General features: G+C 35.6%; 1 protein-coding gene across 2 annotated transcripts in view; it reads left to right on the top strand.

Annotated features, from left to right (window-relative positions):
* The window catches only part of LOC149808391 (solute carrier organic anion transporter family member 4A1-like), a 123,549-nt gene that overhangs the window by 58,747 nt on the left and 37,947 nt on the right, over window positions 1–26,855 (top strand). For both annotated transcript variants that reach the window (XM_089976591.1, XM_089976581.1), the window contains exons 2-7: window positions 5,354–5,524; window positions 6,665–6,741; window positions 14,900–15,216; window positions 20,813–21,028; window positions 21,787–21,886; window positions 26,118–26,239. In XM_089976591.1, coding sequence (XP_089832717.1) covers window positions 5,354–5,524; window positions 6,665–6,741; window positions 14,900–15,216; window positions 20,813–21,028; window positions 21,787–21,886; window positions 26,118–26,239 — 1,003 coding nt within the window. The remainder of the gene's footprint in view (window positions 1–5,353; window positions 5,525–6,664; window positions 6,742–14,899; window positions 15,217–20,812; window positions 21,029–21,786; window positions 21,887–26,117; window positions 26,240–26,855) is intronic.

Below are 26,855 nucleotides of genomic sequence, written 5' to 3'. Positions count from 1 at the left end.
TCTGATTTTATTAGCATAACAAACTAGTTCATGTATTGAATAGGAGGTTATGTTACAATCCAGACCCTTCTGAAAGCCCCCTTGGAGAAGATTAATTTAAAACCCAGAATACGTAAGATCACTATGTATCCTATGCAGTGAAATATAACTTTGAAGAATCATTATTGCCCGATAATTATGACGATCACGTTTTTGCTTTTTTCCTTCTCTTAAAGAGTGGTACTATGAGACATTCTTTAAGTTGATCAGGAACATGGACACATTTCAACATAGAGATGCAAAGAGTAACATCCGCCATTCCCGATTTAACGTCAGAAAGTATTGTGTGTGTGTGTGTGTGTGATTAGGAATTTTAATGGAGCATTAATAATTTTTCAGCCATATCGCTACGATATCTGCAGTGTTGCAGTTCATAGCGATGTCTAGCACTGAGGCATCCTTCCGCAGAAATGTAGCATGGTGTCCCACCAAGTCACATTATCATGACACCAGGCCGACCGTTACTAACACTAACCTTCTAATAAGGCTGAGCGATTAGCGAGTCAGCTGTTAGTACCATTTTTGTAAGTCTTTGGTATGACTCCACGAACTCCCGCATCCGAGGCGGACGCTCTAACCACTAGGCCACCGAAGCGGTCTCAGAAAGTATTGAACTTATCTTATCATTTGTTTATAATCTGACTCATCACTACAGGATGAACTTCTTCGATGTTCCCACGATTTCACTAACTTTCTTGAAGAAATCCTTATACTTATTGCTTAGTTTCCGACGTACATAAAATATGTCAACGTATAATGCCCACTGATATATAATATCTTCAAAGTCACGATACAGAATGGCTCAAAATCGCAAGTCAAACGCTCTTTGAGATTTTCGTTTTCTTAAATTAATTAATAGCTCTCTAAAACTGGCTTTTATCTACCTCTCCAAGTTTATCAATGCCATCTTTTTCTTGCTTCCAACCCTTTGACACACATTTTCTGTTAAGTTCTCAAAAGGTTGTGCTCACACATTTGTAAATCTATAATTAAAAAAAAAACATGATAAATTCAAACTTTAATTCTTACGAGTGCTATTCAGTCTATTGCATAATCTGAGATGTTCATGTACGAATGGTACTCAATCTGTTTTAAAAGGTTAAATGAATATGTCTGAGTGGTAATCAGTCTATTATGTAATGTGAAATGAACATGTCGGAATGGTGTTCGGTCTATTAGGTAAGGAGACGTGAACATGTATGAGGGGTATACGTAATGTGAAATGAACATGTCGGAATGGTGTTCGGTCTATTAGGTAAGGAGACTTGAACATGTAAGTGGGATATACGTAATGTGAAATGAACATGTGTGAGTGATGTTCAGTCTATTACATAATGTGAAATGAACATGTCTGAGTGGTGTTAAGTCTATTACGTAAGGAGACGTGAACATGTATGAGGGGTATACGTTATGTGAAATGAACATGTCTGAATGGTGCTCAGTCTCTTACGTAAGGAGACGTGAACATGTATGAGGGGTATACGTAATGTGAAATGAACATGTGTGAATGGTATACAGTCTATTACGTAATGTGAAATGGTCATGTCTGGGTGCTATTCAGTCTATTACGTAATGTGAAATAAACATGTGTGAGTGATGTTCAGTTTATTACATAATGTGAAATGAACATGTCTGAGTGGTGTTAAGTCTATTACGTAAGGAGACGTGAACATGTATGAGGGGTATACGTAATTTGAAATGAACCTGTCTGAATGGTGCTCAGTCTATTACGTAAGGAGACGTGAACATGTATGAGGGATATACGTAATGTGAAATGAACATGTGTGAATGGTATACAGTCTATTACGTAATGTGAAATGGTCATGTCTGGGTGCTATTCAGTCTATTACGTAATGTGAAATAAACATGTCTGAGTGGTGTTAAGTCTATTATGTAATGTGAAATGATCATGTCTGAATGGTGTTCAGTTTATTACGTACGGAGACGTGAACATGCATGAGGGGTATACGTAATGTGAAATGAACAATTAACCAAGCATGGAGGCTGTATTGAGCTTTATATAAAGAAATGAAGAGGCTAATATGGTATTATTTAATATCCTTTTGTACGCAGGGAGAAAGGAAATGGCTAGATCGTAATTTTGCACGAAAACCGCAGGGCATGCTTGCATTTGTTAAAGCCGCATTTCTTTTCTTGAAATCACGATTTTAGTTTGTCCTATAGATCATAATAAATTTTCAGAAGCTTTATTTTGTTATGTTTATCTTTATTTTATATATATATATATATATATATATATATATATATATATATATATATATATATATATATATATATATATATATATATATTATTTTAATAATTATAGCTTCCATAACGTTTATTTAGTTAATGATATTTTAATGCTCAAATCCCAAGACTGCAGTTTCTTCTGTAAGATGACTCATGTATGAAATGCACAGATCCATTCATTCATGAGTATCAAGGTTAAATCGTAATTTTAAGTACAAATATACATCACGTGAACTGACAAAGACACGAGTTCTGGGTCTCCACTGTCAGGAAAATACATTAAACTTTCATCAGTGCCGATTCACCCGCCATGACAAACCAAGATCAAAGTTTCACCACTGGTAATGTTAAAATGTCTTTTGCAAGAATAATTTTCAGTGTCATTTTAAGATTTTCCTTACATGCAATGAAGGAGTCACAATTGTATATATGAAATATACGCTGAACAAACATGTTACTTATTTTCGGCTCTGCGTCGATGCTGTAGGTTATTTACACTGTCCACAATACAAAATGTTACATAAAACATTCCCTGCGCTCTGCATAAATCACCTTTGTGCAGAAAAGTAGATGAAATCATCGATAATCAAAAATAAACTTTTTCATATTTCATAGCTTTCATGTCGTCTGGAATATTTGTGACAGAATATTTTCTTTTATTATATGTAATAACGTATTTTCGTATAATAAATTCTCTTTTATTATATGTCATAACCCTTGTTGTGTGATAAGCTCTTCTGTCTTGGTTAACAGTTTTATTACTTTCTGACAACGTGAATTGTTATATATCAAAATTTATTAAAATGTGTTTGCATTTTATTTTTACTATTGAAAAATAATTCATTGTACTTTCGGATTTTTAGAAAAGAAACATAATTTTTCATTCTAAAAAAACCTTTAAAACTCATGGCCTTTTAATTAAAACCTTGTAATTTTGGAGAGCAAATGTAAAAACGTGGTACCCTGCATTCTAGTAACTGACATTGGTTTACACATTAAAATTCATGTAATTTTTCCAGAAATAAAACAACCTGTGCAAAACACAATTTGGCTGTATCATAATGGTAGTTGTTATAGATTCAATATTTGTCAGTCTAAGCCAGGTAGGACATATAGTTAGTTATTCAAGCTTTATGTCTTTAATAATAGATCAAAATGGTTTTGATATCGCCTTTGATTCTTATGACCATATACCTACAAATCCAATAAATAAAAATAAACATCTGATTTAAATCACTGTTTTTTAGATTAAAATTATTGTTATGAAATATTTAAAACTTGTAAAACATGAATAATCCAACTTCATGACGTGTGATATGCATGTATTTAATTAATTACTCATATTATTTAAACACGTTATGTTTCTTTCCTCTTTGAGCAACATATCATTTGCATTATTGCTGATAGATGAGTGTTTATATGTTCATAAAGGATGCTGATGAAGTGTGGCCGGACAAAATGGTAGCGGACAAAATGGTACGGACAAAATGGTATGGACAAAATGTTAAGTGGACATAATGGTATTGGACAAATTTGTATGGATAAAATGGTGCAGACAAAATGGTACGGACAAAATGGTACGGGACAAAATGGTACTAGGATTAAATGGTATAGACAAAATGTATGGATAAAATGTTGCATACAAAATGGTATGGGACATATGGTACATATATTAGAATGTCGCTTGCTAATGCAAATAATAATTACATAAAATCATAATAAAATTTAAATTGTATTATTATATTAAAATATTCACGCATCCATAAACTAACTGAAAAAGAAACCAATACAAATGAATTTTATTAAATTCCTGTAACTTCGGAAATGTTAATTGTATTTTAGTTTAAACAACTCAAGTGAAACTGCAAATAACTTATGCCGAATGTACAAAATACAACTATACCAAATAGTAATTCAATGCAATTGTAATGACTGAAAAAATTCGCAACAATTGTGAATCAACAAAATCAGTATTCCATTACCTAAAAGCAGTTTATGACAATGTACCTGTGCATTCAACCCATACATAAACTAATGGACAATGGTTATTCATATCATCTGAGATAGAGTTTATGTTGGTCTCATTTTTAAATCAGACAACTAAAACTAACTTTATGATGACCTTCATCAAACTGGCTTTCTGGCATTGAAATTAAGCATTTACCATGAAGCCTAGGAATAACTTGATCTAGTGTTTGTGTCACGCTTCCATGCTCTTCCTTGCTTTTTTACATTTCGTATTAATACAATTGTAGTCGTACCATTTTGTCTATACCATTTAATCCTAGCACCAATTTGTCCCATACCATTTTGTCCGTACCATTTTGTCTGCACCATTTTGTCCGCTACCATTTTATCCTAGTACCTGATGAAGTGTTCTGTCCATCTTTGAAGTATCATTTCTTCGTCAGTGAGCACTGTGGTGCTGTCAGCACTCGGTTTCGGAAATGTTCCGGATTGTCTTCAAAACATCATAGAAGTTCTTCATGTCATCGTGTTTGCCTTACTGTTCAGCCATGACTCTTGTAACACTCCGAGTTTGTGTTGGACAGTCCTCTTGATGTTATTGACGTCTTATGTGATGAAGTGCTGTCTTGTAAATAGGCATTCTGTTGCCAATGAACGTTTCTCAATCAAAAGTCTCTGCACTGTATCATTGATCTCATAAATCAAATTATGATTATTATGTACAGTGTAAATGAGGATTTGTATGCGGTTTAGTATACAGAGTCTCTAAAGGATGCCCATTTACTACTATACATTCTCGAAATTTATATCGATTGCATCCAGTTGGCTGCACCGTTCTTCGACAAATGCATGTTTCACATTCTCCTGTTTCAATTTGGAGATATTGAGATTGTTTTAGGGACTTCTTTTCTTTCTGGTCGTCTGCATGGCTGAATCAGACTACTCAGTCTGGAGGTTAGTATCATATACTTCACATAGCCTTAGACACTGACAGTATGTCAATTTAAATAAAATCATTCTTCTTCTAAAAGATCATAAAGTGGTAATGACAGTCCACAATGGTCAATCAAAATGGTTCATTTTGTTTAAACAGACAAACAATGGGACAGAGAATCATATGGTCAACAGCAAAGACAGCAAACTATTGAAAGGCGGAAACAAACTAGACAAAGATCGATCATACGAAAATGCAGCATATACCACATCAACGGAAGACGTTCACGTTAGTGTATATCCATCAACACCCGTCGTGGATACTGAATCGGTGAGACATTTTAAAGCAGATAAACACTTGCAAATTAATTTATTTCAGTTAGATTTTATCCATTAAATTCGGCTTAGTGTAGCCATTAAATTATTTGATGCAGTCCCATATAAAGTTAAAGTCATTTGATGCAGTCCCATATTAAGTTAAGGTCATTTGGTGCATTTCTATATTAAGTTAAGACCAAAATCCCAGTCATAGTAGGATAATTATGGAGACCTACTCTTACCCCAATGTTGAGTTATCGATTGTTTTACAAGCTATATTATATGTTCATTCACCGTCGCATTTTTATGTTATTTGCATTTTATAGAAGTTTTATCACAATATGTCCTTACTAGTTTATGCCAAGACTAAATTAACTTTTGGAGATTTCCTCAGTATGCACCATATATACTCCCCGCTGCTCTGTACCCTACACTGGCTTTCCATTCGATCCACAATCAAACACAAAAATTGTTTTCTGTGCTACGTTTCATTGACGGACTCTAGTCCAACATACCTATCCGACCTCACCCATGTGTACACACCAGCAATATACTTACGTTCCTCTTCTGACAATCGTATACTCATTATTCCAACTATGAAAACAAAGTCATACGGACAGCGTTCTTTTGCATACCAGGGCCCAGCAACGAGGAATGAATTGCCCATTCAACTTAGACACAAAGACACAATGATACCATTCAAGAGTGCTCTCAAAACTCACTTATTTCGACTGCAAGAACAAACTTAAAGACATAATAATGTTTCCTACCTTAAATATTCTCAGCATGTTTTTTATGTTTTCTAATTTCATGGTGTTTGTTTTTGTAATCATATCGTTTACATGTTTTTTATCTTATAGGTGTTGTCTAATGTTGTAAAGCGTCACAGAATCGATACAATACTTGGACAAAATTCCATACTAAAATATCATATGTATGCGGTAAATAACACTTTCCCAGTAATTCTATAACAATTGACTATAACAATTTAAATTTATATAACTTGTGTCCGTCTACCTGCCTGTATGGATATGTGTATGTTCTTTAAGACTGGTTTAGGCCCATCATGAACAAACAATTTGATAATTTTACTTCGAGTATATATCTATCTTTTTGTTCCTTTTTTTAAACCACGGTTTGTTTTGCTACCCAGACATATCCTAAAGAGAACAATGAAAAAAACAAGACAAATTTGGACACGAGATATGGATATGGATCGTGCAAACCCAGGTGAGATAGAGACGGGATGATCCGATTTACAACAACAACATCAACAACGACAACAACTACAATAATAATAATAATAATAATCACCACCATCATGCAATAGGGACTAAGTAACAATTCCATTCTATTAAGTAAACATTTAGTGGTTAAGAAGGGGTATAATGAGCAAACACGAGCCAGACCTTCGTAGCTACAAGATATAAATTTAATAAATTGAGTTAGAACATAACCTGATTTTTCACTAATAGGTGTCATTATGACAGGTATTTCGAATCACAACTGTGTCTTGTATTATGTTCTAAAACATGGGAGGCAGTTGTATTTCTTTTTTCTGTTTTTATTTACTTAATGTATACCTTTTTGTAATACAGATTTTATAATTGAAAATTATTTTGGTCTGACACAACTTTTAGAAATTGATACACACGATCTGTTGTCTCAGAAGATTGTGGTAAAAAAATAGTCAATCCGTGTCAGCTGTAGACATCAAAGTAGAACAATAGCAGGGTGTGCTCTAAAAAATGTCTAAGTGAATAAATGAACTCAGTTGCCTTATGCTTGTCTAAGCATAGAGTTCCGTTGTTCATTTACATGCTGTAACCATTTTCGATTAATGTAATATGTTATTGAACTCTCTTTTCCTGGTGCAAGACCCCAGTTCAAGGTGAATGGTCAATTTTTGTTGTTCTAGGGTTTAACGCCATTTTTCAGCACAAGACAGGCTATACATGGCGGCCAGTATAACTGGTGGAGGAAGAACCCTGGAAAACCCAGGGAAGAACCACCGACCCACGAGAAGCTACTGGCAGGCTTTCCCACGTACCCACGCTAGCCGAGCCTTGGACTCGAACCCACGCAGACAGAGGTGAGATGGCAGTGATCCGGAACTTTAGACCACTCGGCCACTCGGTCAATACTCCAAATAGTAATTGGAGATATTTAAAAACAACAACAAAGTACAATTCCGTCTGATGTCTTAGTTAACTTCTGTTACTCATAAAATCAGCCTATTTTCAATAGACTTTTTCTAGCTCACACATGTTTTTGGACACTCGATCTTTTTCATATTTTAAGTAGTCTCTTCACATATATATTGTCAATCGCACACACTCGAGTGTTGCTATTAATATTTCCGTCTCAAACCTTGCATCAGTTAGGTTTATTTGTGTTCTCCTTCGGTGCCATTATGCATACACTTGTCTTGCTACCACATGTCCAAATGCAAACGATCTATCATCTGCAAACTGCATCCTAGTTTAATTTCCTTTTGTCGGTCGTTAAATCCGACGTTGTGATGAACGTCATATTTTGTCAATCCTGTGTCATTGATCTTCTCTAATGTGCTATGTTTCCATACCACAGAAGTACCCAAATGTGTGTTCTTGGCCTTTTTCAGTGCGTCAATAGATTTTTCAGATTTGCTGGGAATGGGTAAGTATCCATGTTGCTGACGACCAGTTTGTTGTTCAGTACAAATTCACTTCGCCGAAAAAACGAATGGGTGAAATTGTTCACAGGAAGAAATATGACATCTGCGCTTGGATTGTTGTTGTCCACCTTGAGAACCATGACCGTCAGTAATCACATATATCCAATTATTTGACCACTCCAAATATTATTTTGTATTCTTTTTTTTTCCTGAACGTGTTTGTGAGCTCTATAGGGTTTTGACGTCTCCCTCTCTGCCTTGCCCTTGCTATGTTGTTGAGGAAGAAGTAGCACTTTGGCCTGAAGTGTGAAGTGAGTTTATGGTTATGTCTAGGCGGTCCAGGTTTTTTCCAGCTTGAAGCAACACAATGTTTCCTGCTCTTGTGAAGGTTCTTTTGGACTTTGTAGATAAGTGTCGTTTTAAAGACATTCTTTTTCTTGCGTTAAAACTGCATCATTAAAAGCATGCTGTTCCTTGAGCCACTGTCGGTTTTAAAATGGCTACTACCGTACAAGAAGCTGATTTTAACATGTCTCCTAAACCATGTTCTCGTTATCGGAAACTCCTTGGTACACTGGATACATCGTTTGTCTTCTTTTTGGCAATTTACTATAGATTGTTTTCGTTAATAGTGACTTTTCCACTGGACAACAGAATATTTTGTCCAAACTTTAATTTGTTTCTAATATTGAATTTGTCTAAATACGATTAATGGCTGGGAGATAAAGAGAATTTGCAAATTCTTGGTGAACGTGCTTCTTTCTTCATCGTAAGCAGGTATGGTAGAATAACTTTACAAGGAGTGACTCAATCAATGTAGGTCCGTGTATCCACCGACGTTTTACACAGTCGCATCTGAGCACACAAGCACTAAATTCAGTCTTTCAATAATATTATGTGGCTACCGCAGATACTTGTAGAACCTTTCATTGTTGTAAATATATTTCATTGGAGCGAAAGCAGTACATCCACCAAGAATAGAAAACAAACCGGGACGGAAAGTGATGAACGTTATTCTGGAGTCAGAATAACACAAATTTTATGAGGTTTAGCAATTTTATGGCAATGACAGTACACTTTTGCTAGCTTCATCCTGGTCTTTGCCAAACTGATCGTTGAAAAAACTGCAGCTTTTTCAACGAGATGTTGAGCATTAAAATAATAGCCTACATAAACATGAACTCTCACTGTATAGGTGATTTAGAGGATTAATTGTTGGTGGTATTTTATTCGTATCAAGCAGGATCATTTTTGTCTAGCTATTCTTGAACTTATTCGTTCAGGATATCTATGATGAAAGTATTTTGACCTTTGTTGATATTGAGGGCTTCTTGGGGCGAACGATTTCAAGCAAAGCAAAGCTGCTTCCTATTGAGGTTCGTGATCCACGTGTAACTTGCGGTAACTTGACTATGAAACAACATAACCTGTTGCTAGGAAACACATCTATTGAACTGTCTCTAGACAAGTTTAAATAACGTTGGTTATTCCTTGTTCGATTGTTCTGATTTATAAGGAATCGTTGGATGTCAAAGGAGAATGAGTTTACAAATATTCCAAAAGATGGTTGCTGTTACTGCTGCTTTTGTGACTGGAACAAGAATTGTTGTGACTGGCGTTGGCCGCAATACTACTGTTGTTATTACTATCATTAGTATATTCGAATAAAGGTCTGGGAAGAAGATGAGCAATACAACAGCTGAGTAATATTGTCTACAACTGATTGTCTCCTGTCGCAAACTCAGATTTAGAATCGCTGCTCCGATAACACAACGCACCACAAAGATTTGGCAGCAGAAGACTGTTTGATTATAACGGACATGTTCTCCGCACCATACCCACAGATGTTGTGTTAGTCCTTATTGAGATAAGGAACTCCGAGAAGGAAAGGTAGTTAATGTGTTTCACGGTATAAATGTTACTTCTTATTATTTGTATTATCTTTGACTTCCGAAGTGGCAATCCAAGAATCAAAACTAGGTGAAGATCTGTCCAAAGCACTTTCAGTTCATCAAGTGGACGTTTGCCAAGTTTAGCTGTTCTTCAATAAAGAATGTTTTCTGTATCGTATAGGCCGAATTATTCTTGGTCACTCGTTGTAACTCAGACAAGTTGAAAGTTCCTTTTAATACTTCTCCGTTCATGTAATCAATTTATAAACAGGAGTATCGTGTCGATGCGCTTCTCCAATGACACAAAAGCAGTTCGGTTGTCAAATTGGTTAAAGCCCCAGTGCCGTCGTTTATCAGAAATTTCATCATTCTTCCAATTCATTTAAAGTTTGGAAGGAAGAAAATGATTTGTTAAAAAACTATCTGACACAAACTGTTTGAAATAATCAAGATATTAGCTTTAAATGACGTTCAAACATTCAGTTTAGAAGTAAACCACCCGTTAATCCAACCAATGAAGTCGCTCGTAATTCCATTCTTTTTGTGAGTGCTACAAAAGTAGTGATGTGCCGAATTTGACAAATATCGTTAGAGACTAATTTAAGAATACCATTGATATGTTGAGCACACGTTGATTCGTGATAGAATGAAAATAGAGAAGCACATTGTTTTAAAGCGAATCTGAGAAGAAAATCTTGCATTAGACCAAAATAAGACTCGGGTAAATATTGGTGATCAGCTGGTACGCTGGAATATTTTGAGGGGCTAATTTGGGCTGAACACAGTCCGACAGAGCGTGGTGTTGGCTTCTTACGTTTACAACAGTGAGTCTCAAATGTTGTGCTTCAGCTTTGGATTTTCGGTCGACCTACGGATGTCGACGAGCAACATCAAAATAATTTGTACACATGTACACAGCAATGTTTAGGGCTAATATCATTCAAGATTATTATTCAGATGATTTGGTATAGACGACATTTTTGCAAGAAAAGGATGCATTGGGGCTTTAAAAAACCATTGTCAATAGTGCGTTTGGTTTTACAATCCGGACAAACCTCTTGTCTCTAACATTTCTTTTTTTGTTTGTTTGTGGGTGGTGCTCCAAACAATAGATCAAACACAATCACTTAGCTTCATGAGTCATTTTTCCGGTGTACATCCAATGCTACGAAGGTAAAAGAGTGATTGCAAATCTTGACGAGACGTGGTTACACGTCGAAATATTTGCGAGTGTTGATGTGTCAACTATTTCCACATGCATTTTTTCAAACTTGTTTAAAAACCTATCAAGACATTTTCTTTTGGTACAAGATTTTAGTCGATAAAATGGATGTGTCATTTTTAATTGGTTTTAAAAGGCTGGTTCAGAAATTATGTATTTTTGTTTGTTTCCCATCGAAAAGGGTGGCGATCACTTTATCTTAAAACCAATCTACCCACTATGATTTTGAAAACACGTGAGCGGCACATATCCAAAAATATTTGTATCCACGATTGTACGATGTCATACGAGTGACAGGAACTAAATCTGCTTCACATTAATAATCGATGCCAGTTACTTTGGTTTGAAGTCTGAAAATCTTTCTCCGAGTGGGTTTGTGTGACGTATACGTTGATTATACTTGTCATCATTGTCGCACATCTTGCAAACGTACACTTTTCAGTCTGGTTTTATCAACATTATACAATATGTGAAATACACAATAAACAATATCGGAAGAGTGATTGTAGTAAGTGCTGATTAAAAGTGTATCCATGATGGGCCTTGCTGTGGTGGTTGTTTCTGCTGCTCCTCAGTCACCCTCTGTCCGATACCGCTCTTTTCTTAATGTTCGTGTCGTTACGATTTGGGGAAGGAGAGCTTTTAATTTCCCGGCTCTTTCTTTCAGCCCCTCCTCCACGCCAGAGCCATTGGCAAAGCTATATATGCAAAAGTGACCCCCTTGAGGTTTTTAGGGTTTCCCATCATGCTCTATTTTGATGACTGATTGATGCACAACAGAATATGTTGTCAACTTTCTAAGATCGGTAACTCTGTTGGAAAACAGTGTCTCCTCTGGAACTAATTCTTGGGGATGCCACTTATTTTGTATATCCTTGCAGCTTGTCATAGAAGACTTCGTTGTCTGCAACCCTCTACATCTCTCTTTTAGACAGTCTGGAAACGGCAGCGGCCCTAATTGTCATATTAAGACTTTGCCGCCTTTCCGGTTCTGCTGCAAGCAAGATGGAGACTGCTCATAGGTCATCTGTCTTCTAGCAACCCCTTTGATCAAAATTTCGTCAGAATATGTAACGACTTGCCCAGAACATCTTTCATTTCTGTACATACACGCCTCTGATTCATGTTATGACCTCACCTTGAGTCTGAGGGTAGTCAGCATGGATAGCGGTCACGGTCTGGTGGTCCTCAAATAATGCTATCTGCACCTGTCGTTAGCAAAAACACTTTCTCAACTGTATGAGAAACCAATAGCACCTGGATTCTTACTATGATAAACAACGAGCTGCCTCTTAAAGTCTCTCCAGTCTCAGACCAGAAGACTTCAGCGGTGGACGCTTTCAGTCGAAAGGGATCATTGATAAGCCTATGCCTTGCCGTCTTCCAGTATAATCCGTCTAATTCTAGACACAGTCGGGGTCTGCACATCACGGCACGTCGGGATAGCCTCCCTGTGACCTAAGCGGTCGTAGCTCAACTACCTCTTTGAGAGGCTAGCAAACTACGAGTGGGATTTACTGCTAGATCATGATATGCTTTCGCAGTACTGAAGGTCTCTCCTACACAATGATCCAAAAATTACCTACCTACAAGACTGGTTCATATCAAACCATGTTTCCGCCAAGATCGGTTCTGAGCAATGTTTGCTAGCTTATATCACAAGCTAGAAGGCAATCGACTTTTAGTGTTTACGAAGCCAATTAAATATTCTTTTACGGGTAGAGTATGAACGCATTTATCTTATCTCATTTTAATCCAATTTCCAGATTTTTGTCTCTACTTTTTTGAGAACAAAAGCCTTTCCACCACTGTTGGTTGTATGCCTTCCCCAATCCTCTTAAGATTTGTATGGGCTCCACCATTTGGCATGATATTTATCATAGAGAAATGACCCGTTCCTTATAGTCCAAAAACCAATCTGTCAGTCCTTATTGCCTGAGTGGAATCTTTCATGTGCTCTTTTCTCATTATTGAAACCTCCTGATGAACACTGGACTTCAACTTCCTTCGCTACCTTACCATGTCTTAGACAGTCTTTCTTTACTCCTTATTCTCGGCGAGGAGAAGGAGTGAAATTCATTTCAAAGCTGTTTATGGGTCAGTGTTAACATGGATTAAGTTTCTCTTCTCTACCTATTCACTTTCTGGCCACGAACCTGCTAACTTCGGTAGACTCTAATCCTGTCGAAATCTCTGGTCTCATTTACATCTGTTGCAAATGAGGAAGATAGACACCTTTGTCCAGATTGGACCTGGCGTTTCCATTAGATTTAATCTGGAACGAAAAAGAATGGTCGGAACCATGTCAACCTTCCTCCCAAAGGTACTTCTGATGTTTTCGCATCCACCATATGTTGAGAGCGATTTTTTACACTATCGAAGAGCTTTTCAATCTATCACTGACAATGTTTCCCTTAATGCGAATCAAAGCCTTTGAAGTTATGACTATTGCTCCATCTTGGGCCTTTTAAATCATCCTTCTCCTTCTCTGGTGATGTCGCAAACGCAGCCTTTTGGAGGTCTCGATCCATTTTCTCTTTTTACTCCCTTCATTCAATGTTGCCTAGAGAGAAGTCATTTGTGCATTAGGTCAATCTGTATCAGTCCACCACGCTGTCAAGCCATACTCCAATCCGCAGTAGAGCACACTCCTGGCAAAAAAATGATATGTTCACTTTGGCACCTCATTTTTCAGTCTATCACCCCCACCCCCATAAGACTTAAGACTAGCAAACCCAGGAAAGCAGTAATATTTTTTGTATTACTGCTATCAAAATGTACCTTGTGCCTTATTTTTGGTGGGGCGGGTGGTGGGGTGGGGTCGCGGCTGAAACTAATCTTAAATATGTAATACTTAGATGATATCATTCCGTAATTCATCACCCCTCCTACTCTGGTTTCCTTGTTGTCTCTATCCAATTCAAGGAATGACGTATTTCCGAATAAAGAAAGTAAACAAAGGCGTTCGATAGGAATCATGCTATATTTTTTCATCTAGACGTTCAGTTAATAACTAGAAGAGTGTATAATCACCTTGGACAGAGGACTAGAACCATGAAAAGAAGAAGTAATGCGATAGCAGCAGTAAGTATTAAAATTATTGTCCCAAGGAAATATATCAAACTACATTTCAGTATTTTTTATTTGAGAACTGCCTGCCAGTCGTGAACAACATACGATCAACATCTCGCTTTGCTTGACTGAAGAATTTAAGTCATGGACCCAATGAGTAATCCAGATGTCATATGGAAATGTATGTATGTATGTATGTATGTATGTATGTGTGTGTGTGTGTGTGTGTGTGTGTGTGTGTTGGCATTTCCTCTCCTTATTTGTCATTATATAGAACTGACATGAGTTTCAAAACTTCTTGTCTACGCTATGTAGTCAATATTAACAACATAACCAACAACTAAACAAAAAAGAGTTGACTTTGAATAAGTTTTAGTAAATACGTATGCATCGGTGTATATGCACAATAAATACGGTGACTTGACTAGTATCTATCTTATTTTGAGATAATATAGCCGTAACAATATGCAAAATACATATGCTGATTTAACTGGTGAAGTCTTGTACTTTTTACACAGTCAGTTCGTTTACGCGTTCTTATTACAGCTGTTGCCAGATTTTCAACAAAGTAGGCTTTTTTGTCCTTTGGGCATTCCTGCTGTGTTTTGTGGAGGGTTTCGCGGTCAACGGTGTCGGAAATGCTGGTTTGCCGTCCATTGAAAAACAATTCAAGCTGACAAGCTCTAAATCTGCTCTGATTCCCAGTTCCCAAGACATCGGTGCCCTCGTCGTCGTCCTCTTTGTCAGCTTTATCGGCAGTCGTTACAACAAGGCCAGCTGGGTGGCCTCGGGTTCGCTTATCATGGCAGTGGGATCCTTTATATTCATCATTCCACACGTGGCGAAAAAATACCAATACAGCGGTAATATATTAGAATACATACATACAGTGGTCGTGCATTAGAATACACACATACAGTGGTCATGCATTAGAATACACACATACAGTGGTCATGCATTAGAATACACACATACAGTGGTCATGCATTAGAATACACACATACAGTGGTCATGCATTAGAATATACACATACAGTGGTCATGCATTACAATACACACATACAGTGGTCGTGCATTAGAATACACACATACAGTGGTCGTGCATTAGAATACACACATACAGTGGTCGTGCATTAGAATACACACATACAGTGGTCGTGCATTAGAATACACACATACAGTGGTCGTGCATTAGAATACACAAATACAGTGGTCGTGCATTAGAATACACACATACAGTGGTCGTGCATTAGAATACACACATACAGTGGTCGTGCATTAGAATACACACATACAGTGGTCGTGCATTAGAATACACACATACAGTGGTCGTGCATTAGAGTACACACATACAGTGGTCGTGCATTAGAATACACACATACAGTGGTCATGCATTAGAATACACACATACAGTGGTCATACATTAGAATACACACATACAGTGGTAATAATACATTAGAATACATACATACAGTGGTAATAATACATTAGAATACATACATATAGTGGTAATACATTAGACAATATGCATATAGTGGTAATACATTAGAATACACACATACAGTGGTCATACATTAGAATACACACATACAGTGGTCATACATTAGAATAGACACATACAGTGGTCATACATTAGAATACACACATACAGTGGTCATACATTAGAATACACACATACAGTGGTCATACATTAGAATACACACATACAGTGGTCATACATTAGAATACACACATACAGTGGTAATAATACATTAGAATACATACATACAGTGGTAATAATACATTAGAATCATACATACAGTGGTAATACATTAGACAATATACATATAGTGGTAATACATTAGACAATATACATATAGTGGTAATAATACATTAGACAGTATACATATAGTGGTAATAATACATTAGAATACATAAATATAGCGGTAATATAACAGAAGATATCAATATGGTAGCAATATAATAGAAAATATAAATATAACAATAATATATTAGAAAATATGGATGTAATATATTAGAAAATATAGCTCCAAACCTAAATTTTGCGGTTATATATCAAACACAATATATACACACACACACACACACACACACACATATATATATATATATATATATATATATATATATATATATATATATATATATATATATATATATATATATATATATATATATATAGAGAGAGAGAGAGAGAGAGAGAGAGAGAGAGAGAGAGAGAGAGAGAGATTATATTAGAAAAAAATTAAATGTAGTTGTAATTTATCAGAAAATATAAATCGATCGGTAAAATATATTAAAATTGTACTTCCAACTATAAATACAGGAGTAGTATATTAGAAAATATGCTTTCCAATGAAGACCACTGACCATAGTGTGGACAGACAATATTAGTTCTGTTCATAAAACTTATGATTACAGTTAAATATTGCTGATACTATAGAGCTAGATGGCCACAGTGTAAAGATATATACGCTTCTCTCCGTATTATTTTCAAAAGGAAAATATGAATGTTGATGCCTTCGTTTTAATCTTGAAATCATAATCGGTTTTAGTCATTAAACTATTTTGAAGCTTTTTTATTACGCCGCATTTTCATTAAATCTGAGTAGTGTTAGGGATTGATCCAACTAAAATTTAATTTATATTGAGTAGTGTTAGGGACTGATCCTACCAAAATTTGATTTATACTGAGTGGTGTTAGGGAATGATCCAACTAAAATTAAATTTTACTGAGTGGTGTTAGGGAATGATCCAACTAAAATTAGATTTTACTGAGTGGTGTTAGGGAATGATCCAACTAAAATTTGATTATATTGAGTGGTGTTAGGGAATGATCCAACTAAAATTTGATTATATTGAGTGGTGTTAGGGAATGATCCAACTAAAATTTGATTTATATTGAGTGGTGTTAGGGAATGATCCAACTAAAATTTGATTTATATTGAGTGGTGTTAGGGAATGATCCAACTAAAATTTGATTTATATTGAGTGGTGTTAGGGAATGATCCAACTAAAATTTGATTTATATTGAGTGGTGTTAGGGAATGATCCAACTAAAATTTGATTTATATTGAGTGGTGTTAGGGAATGATCCAACTAAAATTTGATTATATTAAGTGGTGTTAGGGAATGATCCAACTAAAATTTGATTATATTGAGTGGTGTTAGGGAATGATCCAACTAAAATTTGATTTATATTGAGTGGTGTTAGGGAATGATCCAACTAAAATTTGATTTATATTGAGTGGTGTTAGGGAATGATCCAACTAAAATTTGATTTATATTGAGTGGTGTTAGGGAATGATCCAACTAAAATTTGATTTATATTGAGTGGTGTTAGGGAATGATCCAACTAAAATTTGATTTATATTGAGTGGTGTTAGGGAATGATCCAACTAAAATTTGATTTATATTGAGTGGTGTTAGGGAATGATCCAACTAAAATTTGATTTATATTGAGTGGTGTTAGGGAATGAGCCAACTAAAGTTAGATTTATATTGAGTGGTGTTAGGGAATGAGCCAACTAAAGTTAGATTTTACTGAGTGGTGTCAGGGAATGATCCAACTAAAGTTAGATTTTACTGAGTGGTGTCAGGGAATGATCCAACTAAAGTTAGATTTTACTGAGTGGTGTCAGGGAATGATCCAGCTAAAGTTAGATTTTACTGAGTGGTGTTAGGGAATGGTCCTACTAAAATTAGATTTTACTGAATGGTGTTAGGGAATGATCCTACTAAAATTGGATTTTACTGAGTGGTGTTAGGGAATGATCATACTAAAAGTGGATGTATATTGAGTGGTGTTAGGGAATGATCATACTAAAAGTGGATGTATATTGAGTGGTGTTAGGGAGTGATCCTACTAAAAGTGGATGTATATTGAGTGGTGTTAGGGAGTGATCCTACTAAAAGTGGATGTATATTGAGTGGTGTTAGGGAGCGATCCTACTAAAAGTGGATGTATATTGAGTGGTGTTAGGAATGATCCAACTAAAAGTGGATGTATATTGACTGGTGTTAGGGATGATCCAACTAAAATTAGATTTTACTGAGTGGTGTTAGGGAATGATCCAGCTAAAATTGGATTTTACTGAGTGGTGTTATGGAATGATGCTACTAAAGTTGGATTTTACTGAGTGGTGTTATGGAATGATCCTACTAAAGTTGGATTTTACTAATTGGTGTTAGGGAATGGTCCTGCTAAAGTTGGATTCAGTGTTGGCGAAAAAAGCTTAAATTAAGATTACAATGACATGATTAATGAAAAACTTGTACCACGCAATTAAATAATTCTTCACTCGTCACAATTCATAAGAGTGTTGATTTTCTTTTAGGAATTTTTGCGCACCTCTTTGTTTTAACTAAACTACGGCAGTCGAAGAACATGGATTTTTGAAAGATCATTTTGAGGTCGAAGAATACACAATATGACGTGATTGATATAGGTACTCCATGTAAATTCAAATATTCTTCTTCTTAAATATGGAAGATGTATTGTGAAACAAAAGAAAGACAGTAAAGACCAATTCTAAATTCATATTAGTAGATCAAACTGTTCAACCATCAGTCAGTTATTCAATTAATTAATCAATATACCGGTCAGTTAATTTGACTTATGATACAAATTGATAATAACTTCATAGGACAGTTGCTAAGGTTCGTCTATAAGGTTAGTGTTTAAAATGTATGCTATCCTTTTTCAATTAGTTTAAACACGCACACGCAGACTCCTTAAGTTGTATGTGATTATAAACACGCATACACAGGCTAGTTAAGTTGTATGTGATTATAAGCAAGCATTATTATATTTTCTTAAAAACCATTTTCTATCATCGCAGATAAATACAATCAACTAGATCTTACAGTCATAACGTGATATTCATTTACGATTTTCAGTCCTTAACCGGAAAATGCCAACTGTTCTGTTTAGCTGGTTTACAAGATGTCATGTATACACATCTATATTACCTATCTTGAAATTAGTTTGTTTCGTGTTCAGTTTGATTTGATGAAAGTCATAAAACGGCATTTTTTCACATGAATTCTACAGACGAGGGGAGCACCAAAAATGAATGGCTACAACTTTGGTTCACCCGGCCGATCATCGATCCACATTTGGGGGGGGGGGGGGATATTTTCATTAACGTGATAAATAACGAAACAGCACGATTTTTAAATTGTCACTTATAGCCAATCTTTTAGGGAAAATGCTAGATGTTTACATGCAACTTTTTGACTTTTAATTACTCTTAAATTACGCAGAGCATCTTAAATATTATCATTTAAAATTCAAGTTTTCAATACGCATTTCTTTCGGTTTGCACCATTTTATACACGAGTCAGTTCATTTGTTCTTCATATATTCATTTATTTTGCATACATTTTATGAGGGATGTAGTTCGTCTTTTTTCCTTTTAGATGACGTTCCACATTTTAAAACTCACAACGTGAATTATATAATGTCCACCCCAGCAAATAATTAATTTTTTGAAATAAAATAATGTTCAGGTACGTCAGATATTTGTATATATTTAATGTGTTTTGATGAATAGTAGACGTAATAGTCGGGTCATTTTTTCTATTGTTCGAAAAGTGATTGGATGTGATATGAATGAATTATGAACAGAATTTTATCTTTTTATCTATACCATGATAATTACCCATCCTAGCTGTTGGAACATTTTGTTATACTCTGATGACCTGCCATCATTGGTGTTGGCTTATTTAGTTCTACTGTGATAACCTACCTATTCCAGATGTTAAATTGTTTTGTTATGCTGTGATAACCTACCCATCCTAGGTGTTGGCTGATTTTGTTACACTGTGATAACCTATTCATCCTCGGTGTTTGCTTATTTTGTTATACCTAATAACATACCCACCCAAGGTGTTCGCTAAATTTGTTATACTTTAATAACCTACCCATTATAAATGTTGACCTTTGTTATACCGTTACATACCCACCAAAGGTGTTAGATAATTTGTTCTTCTTTGATAACATACCCATTATAGGTGTTACGCATCGTCTTATTTTGACTCGTATTACAAAAACATCAGCAGAGTTTTAAGAATTGCATGTATTAACAATGTAGTTTCTAATGTAAAATATGTAATTCCGGACTATTGAAAGGTAGTAATGGGTGCGGAATGTTATAAACTGTGGGAAGTAAAAAAATTCAAAGCAGCTTTTTGTTCATTTTATAATCACAAATTTATAACAAAGAGGATGGCACCACACCTTTTGTTCGCCAGTTGCCAGAAACATGTATTCCAATGTTGACTGCAACATCTTGGGAATAAATGATAAGATAGCTATATATGACCCCTGTACATTTTTTGTATAATGGCACATAATCGTACTATTAAAATATTAAAATAGTCTATCTTTTTCTCATGGGTTTTAAACGAAGTAATCTTAAAATTTGCCCGATTTAGCGAAAAAATATTTTTTATCCAGAAAGTGTTGACGCGGGTCAGAGTGGAGAATGTAACCTCAATGCGACAAATGGAGGTGGGGGTGGTTCCCCGCCCTGCGGTGGGGAGGGAGAGGAATACCTTGGGGTGTTTAGTATCGCCCAAATCGTCCACGGCATCGGATTCACCCCAATGTTCACGCTTGGCACAGTCTACATCGACGAGAATGGGGAGCACACGAAGGCTGCGGTTTACATCGGTAAGAAGCAGTGTTTTTTTTTTAAAACAGGATTTGTATTAGCTTGGCAAAATCATGGCTTGAAAGCGCTGCCCATTTTCAATTTCCGCCAAGATTATGCGTAATTCTTTATATTTACATTGCTGTGGTGCCGTTAAACGCTAATACATACATACCTACATATATCCTAAGCAGAATGCTGTCTTCTAGCATCACAGTGTTCTCCAACCTAGACATCCATCGATCCAGCCTAGACAACCTAGACATGCGTCAATCTACCTCAATCAAATTTTGAGCAGAACTACTTTCTACAATAATTGAAATAAATAAAAGACTCAACCGTTCAAAGTAAATTTAAGTTATGGTTATTTAACTTGTCTCCCGATTATTAAAATTGTTATAAATAAAATGCTAGAAATGTGAACAAAGGAAATATGCCAAGGTATTATATATCTGTCTCGCCTTTCGATCGCTTCCATAAGTAAAAATAAAACCTTGCAAAACAAAACATAGGTATGACTATCAAACTGAACTAAGAGCACGAAGATAACTCATGAATGTTAAAATCTTCATTTTCTATTCCCCACTTTGAATTCCAGCTAAATAGTTAACATGCATTAATCGATGCCGAGAATTGTGACTACGGTTAGTATCTGTAAAGATTACAGCGCAGTCTTTTCAGCTGAAATCTTTTGTCATGCAATAAATGCATGTATCTTTGAACACAATAATTGTAAAAGTCGATGACAAGGCATCGTTGATATTCTTGTTGTGGACAGGTCTGACGTACGCCGCAGCCGCAATCGGTGTTGCATGTGGATTTTTCGCTGGAGGGCAGATGGTGCAGAAACTGTTTGTGGAGTTCGAGCGGGTACCAAGGTAACTGTATTTCTTGTATCAGTAACCATATCAATATTCTCCTAGATTTATCTTTGATCAACTAGGCAAAAGACGCAGCTTACACAGTATGTGAACAGATTTTGACTGAAAACTATTTTCCTATCCATAATAAACAAATGAGATTGATGAAAATATTTCGTTTGTCAAGAGCTGGTCATATTTTCAGTATCTTGATGAACAAATCACTGTCATAACCAGACAGGTTAGGGACGAACAATGCTGTTTTGGGTTTTGTAATTCAAACTGCGTTCTGTACGCCCATGACTGCTACATTAGTCCATCACACACATTTGGATCTTATTTCTTTTCAACAATTGTGGCTTGTATGTGTTCAAGTCTTCCTCGTGTGTACGCAACATAGGTATTTTAGTTTTTAATGTTTGTAATCTTAGCCAGTTCTTAAGAGAAGTCCGTTCTTTCTTAAACATTTGGTTTCAATCGCTTGTTGATTAGTTTGCGAGGAATCCAAAACCTGATGGAATGTGTTTGGATGTTTCAGTTGTCCAGGATAAATTGTGTGTCAGGACAGCTAATCACAGGCATAATATTTTTAAAATCTCCATAAATCGTTAAACGTTTTTCAAAGCTGTTGATTGTTTTGCAACTGGTCCTTTCTCAGACATTTTTCCATGGAATTATCTATTGTAGCATAATAATGATTTTGTTCTGGTTATTACGACATATGCAAGCATTTTAGATATATTTATGTCAATCATATCCGTCGACCTGCGATGACAAATCTTGAAAAGTAGCTGGTTCGATCATAGTACCTTCCACTTTTCGAATCGTAATGACCACCACATAGAAATATAATTCACGTGTCAACGCGCTTTTATGTCTCAGTTACTGTTTTCTATAGCGTGCGTAAACTCTTCCATTGGGTACATAAAAAACTCATTTTCACATTTATTAATGTCCTCTATTTCTACATCTTATCTAGTAAACCAGCTACGGTATCTGCCTGAATGGTACTTGCATGGTCTATATGAATGATCAATTGGTATGTTTACCACCGATTCTATAGCACCTATAGCACTAAAGAAACAGCTGTCTTCAGGCTTCACATTGATACAATATTTAATTTGTTCATTATATATATATATATATATATATATATATATATATATATATATATATATATATATATATATATATATATATTGTTACGTATATCTGATTTAATTCATATTTATTTTAATTTAATTGTTTGTCAGTTTAAAATTGTTTATTCTATTATAAGCTATTATAATGTAAATTTATTCACTGGAGATGATATTTTTCCAGAAAATCAGTTGACCTGAATCATTCTTTCGTAAATACCAGGTGTCAATCTAATTGCTGACCTTGTTTCAGAATTTGTAGCAACCTTCGTAAACGAGTTGTATTTTATTTTTAAATAATTGGTTTTCGTCAGGGTCATTTTTGGTGTACGTGACATAAACACGATCACGTGACCACCCCACCCCAACCCTTCCGATTTCGCAATTCTGGTTTTTCCATTACTGCGCATTTGTTAGTTTTAATAGAGATGCGTAGAGAGAGAGATTTCTCAGTTTTGGGCTTTTTACACTTATGTCAAGTTATTTTGTTGTAGCCAGATTTTGAGTTATAATTTTCTTCAGATCAGTTGGATTTCAAAAGGATTAATTCTGTTTTCTCTGGAAATATTTTGAGAAGTGCTCACACAGAAATTTCGGAAAGACATTGCTTGCAAATTTAATTTGGATTTCCAACACCGGACTGCCATTATTTTGTATTTCTACAAGGAACTGTAGATAAGCACAGTACTGACTACAGCATACGCCATCGTCATCAATCTTGGATTTTCCATCAGGATTCGAACTTGAAATTATTAGAACATTTATTACTAGGACTATTGCAATTTAATTCGTGGAATATTCTTAGATATTTTTGGGATTTGATTCTTGAAACCGTAAGTAGTTCTCCTTATATATTCTAATCGACTGATAGCATTTTGCAATGTTGAATAGTTGAATTCAGTAATATCAGTCATCTTTAAAATCTTTGCCTCTTCCCTGTACTGATTTTGCATGAAGTATTTCAGACAGTGTTTCTATCAATTGAGTTTAACACGATTTAATATCTTTGAGGGATTGTGGGTTTTTTGACAAAAGTAATATGCTCTACTTGTTGAAGTGGAGTAGCGGTGGGTCATTTGCTAACTTGCTAGATTCATGGTCGGAAAGGCGCGGGTTTGAATCCTACCATCAGACTAGTTTGGGTCAGCTACAGTTGCCACGGCACTAAATAACCTTTGTGTTGTTGTGCCGTAATGCACGAACCAAATGTCTTGAATTTATTTAGAATGCGTCGTCATGAATATGATCGTGAGAACTAAGCGAGCCTTCACAGGACGAAATTGTCAGTTTTGTTCTATTAATTATCGTCGTCAAATATTGTTCAATGTCACTGTTAAGTGGCACAATTCTTGTTTTCATCTCAAAATCAGTTCTCAGTATCATGCCTCTAAAACAGTCCATTAAGATATTTGGCATCGTTCTGTTTCCATTTCGTGTCTTCATCATCATAAATTCCTTTTTAGTTTGAAGACTTATACTAAATGGGTTGTAATTTTGTTCTCGCCTACTTTGGTGTGGGTATATTGTGTTTAAATCCTCATTTTGATTCATTTACTTAGTCGGATTTCAATATATTTATCCGTTTTGCACGTGTATTTTTATATTTTTACTTTTTGCCTTTTTCATAAACGTTAGGAACAACCAAACTGTTCTCTTTTGCTTGTAGATCTATGTAGCATCTATTTTAGACGTTTCGTTGCTACTCAGTGTATACAGGAATTGGATTCACTCTTTGTAGCTGATTAAGTTTGTGGTGTACCCATCGGTTTCTTACGTCAACTCAGGGACATGATTCATCACTCTTTCTGTTTGATAATCAACTAAGGTCATCAATTTTTGTAGCTGATTACGTATGGGATGTCCCCATCAGTTTTCTACGTCAACTCAGGGACAAGATTTATCACTCTTTCTAGTTGATTGGGTGTCTGGTCCCTATGGGTTTCTTACGTCAACTCATACGTGCTGTCGCTGAATCACTTCATTTAGTCTGTAAAGGCTAGCAACTATGGAAGTAATTTATTTGTTACGTAAAGTGAAGCAGTCTCCAGAGATTTTTGAAGCACCAAAGTTTTCAAGAATCCCGCAGCCTTAAGCAATGCCAATTTATTTCGTTGATGCTGATTTTATTTCATGCTTTTTGACTCAAGACAAAGGAACCCAATTACAGTATCATACATAATGAATCGTTATGGGGAAGCAGGTGTGCTCAGATATTAAATAAGCTAATTTCCTTATCTACTGTTAACTTCAATATTGAATGACATGTAGTTTATTTAAATACCTTTGTTTGTTACATATCTTAAAAACAATAAAACCATTTTTGTAATTTAGGCAACAAATACACATTTAAATATCTAATTTGATTCATTTTCTTTTATTTTCTTCTGGTTCTAAAATGTTTTCGTCCGTGTTTCTTAGATCTTGGTTTTGCTGAAGCTTCAGTATCTATATTACTAGAGATGAGTCAAAACAGGAGCAAGGATATTATCTCCCTGGACCATTCTGCTCACTCTTCTGTGCCAGTATTTAGGACTATAACATCCATAAATATTTTGTTTGCTAATTGATTTCATGGGCTAAATGGTACACTCCGACATTTCCTCTGCAAACAAATATATTTGATTCCATCAAAAATGTTGTATTGTTCTCATAGTAAATTGGTAAACTTTGTTCAAATATTTTCGGATAAATCTTATTAGAATATGCGACGTGGATTAAAGTATGGTTTTGTTAATTTTTTGGGGAGAGACTTTTCCATGTTTTATGTCTAAACGTTGCTGCTTTTTGTTGTTTTGCCTTTTAATTGTACTTTAGACACGTTACTGGCTATATCATGTCAAAACATGGGAGCTAGGTGTCCTTTCCAAGGTCACCGAAGCAACAAACCTGGGTGGGCGGGGGGGGGGGGGGGTACTAACTGCCTTGACCCTTGATTTACGAGTCCGAGTCTGATGCTGTTCCAACTGCTGCACTTCCATATAAAGTTTTTCCTGAATAAGAAAATTTAAAATATTGTCAATGTTTTGAAAATGACTTTCATTTTTATTCAGCGTAATAGTGTTAGATATCAAGAAAATGATGAACTGATTTTCCCACTTGGAACATTGCAGTGTAGATTTCGACGCACGTGATCCTCGTTGGGTGGGTGCATGGTGGCTTGGCTTTGTTCCTACTTGTATAGCATTCGTTCTGCTGGCAGTGCCGCTGTTCGGCTTCCCGAAATACCTACCAGGTAATAACTATAATATCTTGAATATATATTCAGAAAGTTAGTCTATCTTTTTTACGTGCCCGACTTAACTTTGTTTCTTACCTATTCCGTGTCCACACAGTAACTCATATTTGTTCGCCATCTACCGTAAACAACAAACAATGCGGATCGCTTTCAATTCGGATAAGAAAGAACCCTACAGATTTTGAGGTAAGAAAAGAGTCAACAATGAAGATAACTGTGACCGAAAGAGGAAAAATAGCTTTTGCACAACGACTTGAGCTCCGGGTCATTTAGTGTTAATATGTTTTGAGTATTGCTTGCACCTCGTCATAGAAAAGAAACAAAACAACTTAATGGTTTCCTCACTAAAACTTGAGTTGGGTTTATCACCAGTCTCTTTGGTCCAGTTTACAATTAGAATACAGAAAAACCCTTTGATTTAGTGTCAAAAACCCAATGGTCAAGGTCACTGACTAAAAGAATAAAAGTTTGCGTACAATATTCCAACCATCTCTACAGCAACCGACATCTGTATAGAGATAATGGTCAAATTAAGATAAGGGTTTTGCAGAATAATTGTTCTGTTGTTAGTTCCTTCACCAGACTTGTTGGATGGCTTGTACTTAGGGTGATG

Source organism: Sinohyriopsis cumingii, chromosome 1, assembly GCF_028554795.1.
Source record: "Sinohyriopsis cumingii isolate HCF-2022 chromosome 1, ASM2855479v2, whole genome shotgun sequence".
Classification (NCBI taxonomy): Eukaryota; Metazoa; Mollusca; class Bivalvia; order Unionida; family Unionidae; genus Sinohyriopsis; species Sinohyriopsis cumingii.
The sequence above is the reverse complement of the archived record's forward strand: the minus strand, read 5'-3'. Positions and strand labels throughout refer to the sequence as shown.